A 2394-nucleotide genomic window follows, 5' to 3' on the forward strand; every position below is an offset into this window, starting at 1 on the left:
CGTGAATAACTTGTCCCCACCCCAGGCCTCTGGAGGAAGCTTGGGAACCAGAGACCTTGTTTGGGATGCTGGCTGTGCCCCAAGCTTACTGTGCCTCTATGTAAACCACTTAACCTGCCAGGGCCTGTGTGACCATTGGCTAAATAAAGGAGCTGGACGTGGTCCAAGGGTCCTCTCCTGCTCTGAGATGGTGACCAGGAAGGAGTTAACAGAGGCCAGGCTCCAGGTCAGGAAGGCAAGAGTTAATCTTGGGGGTGGAGGCTCTCTTGGCTTTTCCTGTGGAGAGTGAGGTTTGGCTGCCACCAAAGTTACTTCCAGTCCCTGCTGTCCCTCCTGCCTTCAGTCTGGACCTGCCGGGGGACCCTGGCATTCAGCCTTCCCATGCAGAGGTGAGTGCATCCTGAGCCTGGAGCTGGGGTGGGAGGGCACCCAGACACCCAAGGGCACGGAGGCTGGCACCAAGCCAGGGAGCACTGTCCCCCAGCCCGCATCTGTGTCCAGAGCCGAAAGCTTGGGCAAAGTTCATCAGTCCACTGACCCCAGCGCTGGGAGAAGGTAGGCAGAGGGACAGAGGGCTCAAGGATGTCTGCCAGGCTTTTAGGGAGGGAATGTCTGCGGTCCAGCACCAAGGAGCTCAGAAGGCCAGGAAGAGGCAGTGGACAGCAAACTATTTTGGTCCCTGTGTTTAGGAACTTTTTATAGTCTCCTGCTCAGGGCTGGGAAGAGGAGGGGGCAGGAGGGTACCCATGAGGTCAGACAAGCACAGATCCCTCCTGGGACCTTAGAATCAGACCTGTTGCCAAGTTGAGTCTTTGGGAGGCAGGAAGGAGGGCACTGCCAGGCTCTCCTTGCTGCCTGGGTTCCCAGTCACCAGCTACCTATGGGCTGACTTACTGGACACTAAGTGGGTGTATGTAAGTGTATGTGTTTATACTCATGCAGGCTGCCCTGGGGGGAGTGGGATTGGTAGAGTTTCTACTCCAAGACCCCTCACCAGGGCTCCCCTCCCCCCATCCCTGGCAAGTTGTGTTTCTTTGTTGCCTCCAGCCCAAGGTCTCCTCAGCCCCTAGAACTGCTGTGTCCCTCTCAGCTGAATGGAGGATGGGAGGAGTAGGGAAACAGAAGTGGGGTGGAGTGTGCTGGGCTGTGTGGGTGGCCCATTCTATTACTGCCAAAGGAACTGTCAGCTCTTGATTTACAATCCCCCTGGGCCCCCTTCCCCAGCAGAAAAGGAAGGTGGAGAAGAAGGGTCATGGGGGTCTCAGGGTGAGGGACCCAGAGGGCAGGTTTCTGGGAGTACAAGTTCCTGGGAAGAATTAGTGGAAGGAACTTTTTAGAGAGGTAAAGGGCCCATCTCTCGCAGAAATCGCTTGGTGTTAAAGCAGCAAGAACAGAAGCAAAACAGAGAGGAAAGTTCCGATAGGCAAGTGAGAGATTCAAACTACGAAGCGAGAGACCTGTGTTCCAGTCCTGGGCCCAAACTCTCAGTGAGACCTGAACTAGCCCCTCCTCTTTGCGCCAGTTTTCTCTTCTGTGAAATGGAAGTGCAGGGGGCAAACAAAGTGATGTTTACAAGTTGGGCATTCTGGAATTCCCTTCGAAGGGGCACAGACTGAGTGGCATATAGCTGGCTGAAGTGACGTGGTGACCATGTCCCTCTCTTTCCCTGATGGCCCTGCTGGGCCTGGGCAGGGCAGTTGGCTGCAATTACCGGAGGCTCCTACCCTGTGGTTATGTCCCTGACCTCTCTGCTTGGGGGCGGGATGGGTGGGTCCTGCTGGAACCAGCGGGTGGCTGGGAAGCCTCCTTGTCTTGGACTCAAAGTTGCTAGGTTGGGAAGAGGTATTTTTTCCGGTTGAGGCTACTTTCGGGAACCAAGCCGGGGAACAGCCCCATTTCCTTTTCCAAGGGTCCGGCTTGCTGATGCCTACTTGGCATGGCCCTGTGGCCAGAATGGGGCACGCTCAAAAGGGCCTAGGTCTCTGGATGGTCAGAAAGCCCCTGCCCATTGTCTCTGAGGGATCAGGGAAGGGATACCTGAGCCTCTGCCCCCTAGGCATGGCACCTGGCTGACTTGCATGGGGGAGGGGTGGCTGGCTGACCTTATTCCCAGGAATGCCTTCAGGAGAGTCATCTCCTACCTCTCCCCCTGACCACTCCTCTTTCCCCAGCAGGTCCCAGGGAGCCCCAGCCAATTGCTCTCAGTTCCTTCACTATCTGCCTGCCTCCAGTGGCTTATGGAGCACTGTCCTGCCCAGTTCTGCTAAAATGCTCCTGGCCTCTCCCTCCACCCCGTCCCGGGGACGGACCCCCAGCGCAGTGGAGAGGCTGGAGGCCGACAAAGCCAAGTATGTCAAGACGCACCAGGTGATCGCGCGACGCCAGGAGCCGGCT

General features: G+C 56.9%; 1 protein-coding gene across 1 annotated transcript in view; it reads left to right on the forward strand.

Moving 5' to 3' along the window:
• The first annotated feature begins 254 nt into the window (after positions 1 to 254).
• The window catches only part of FAM110D (family with sequence similarity 110, member D), a 3698-nt gene continuing 1558 nt past the window's right edge, over positions 255 to 2394 (forward strand). Inside the window, exons 1-2 of the mRNA XM_010830250.1 lie at positions 255 to 389; positions 2175 to 2394. Of these exons, the coding sequence (XP_010828552.1) occupies positions 382 to 389; positions 2175 to 2394 (228 nt within the window). The 5' untranslated portion in view covers positions 255 to 381. The remainder of the gene's footprint in view (positions 390 to 2174) is intronic.

Source organism: Bison bison, unplaced genomic scaffold (genome assembly GCF_000754665.1).
Source record: "Bison bison bison isolate TAMUID 2011002044 unplaced genomic scaffold, Bison_UMD1.0 scf7180017864516, whole genome shotgun sequence".
Classification (NCBI taxonomy): Eukaryota; Metazoa; Chordata; class Mammalia; order Artiodactyla; family Bovidae; genus Bison; species Bison bison.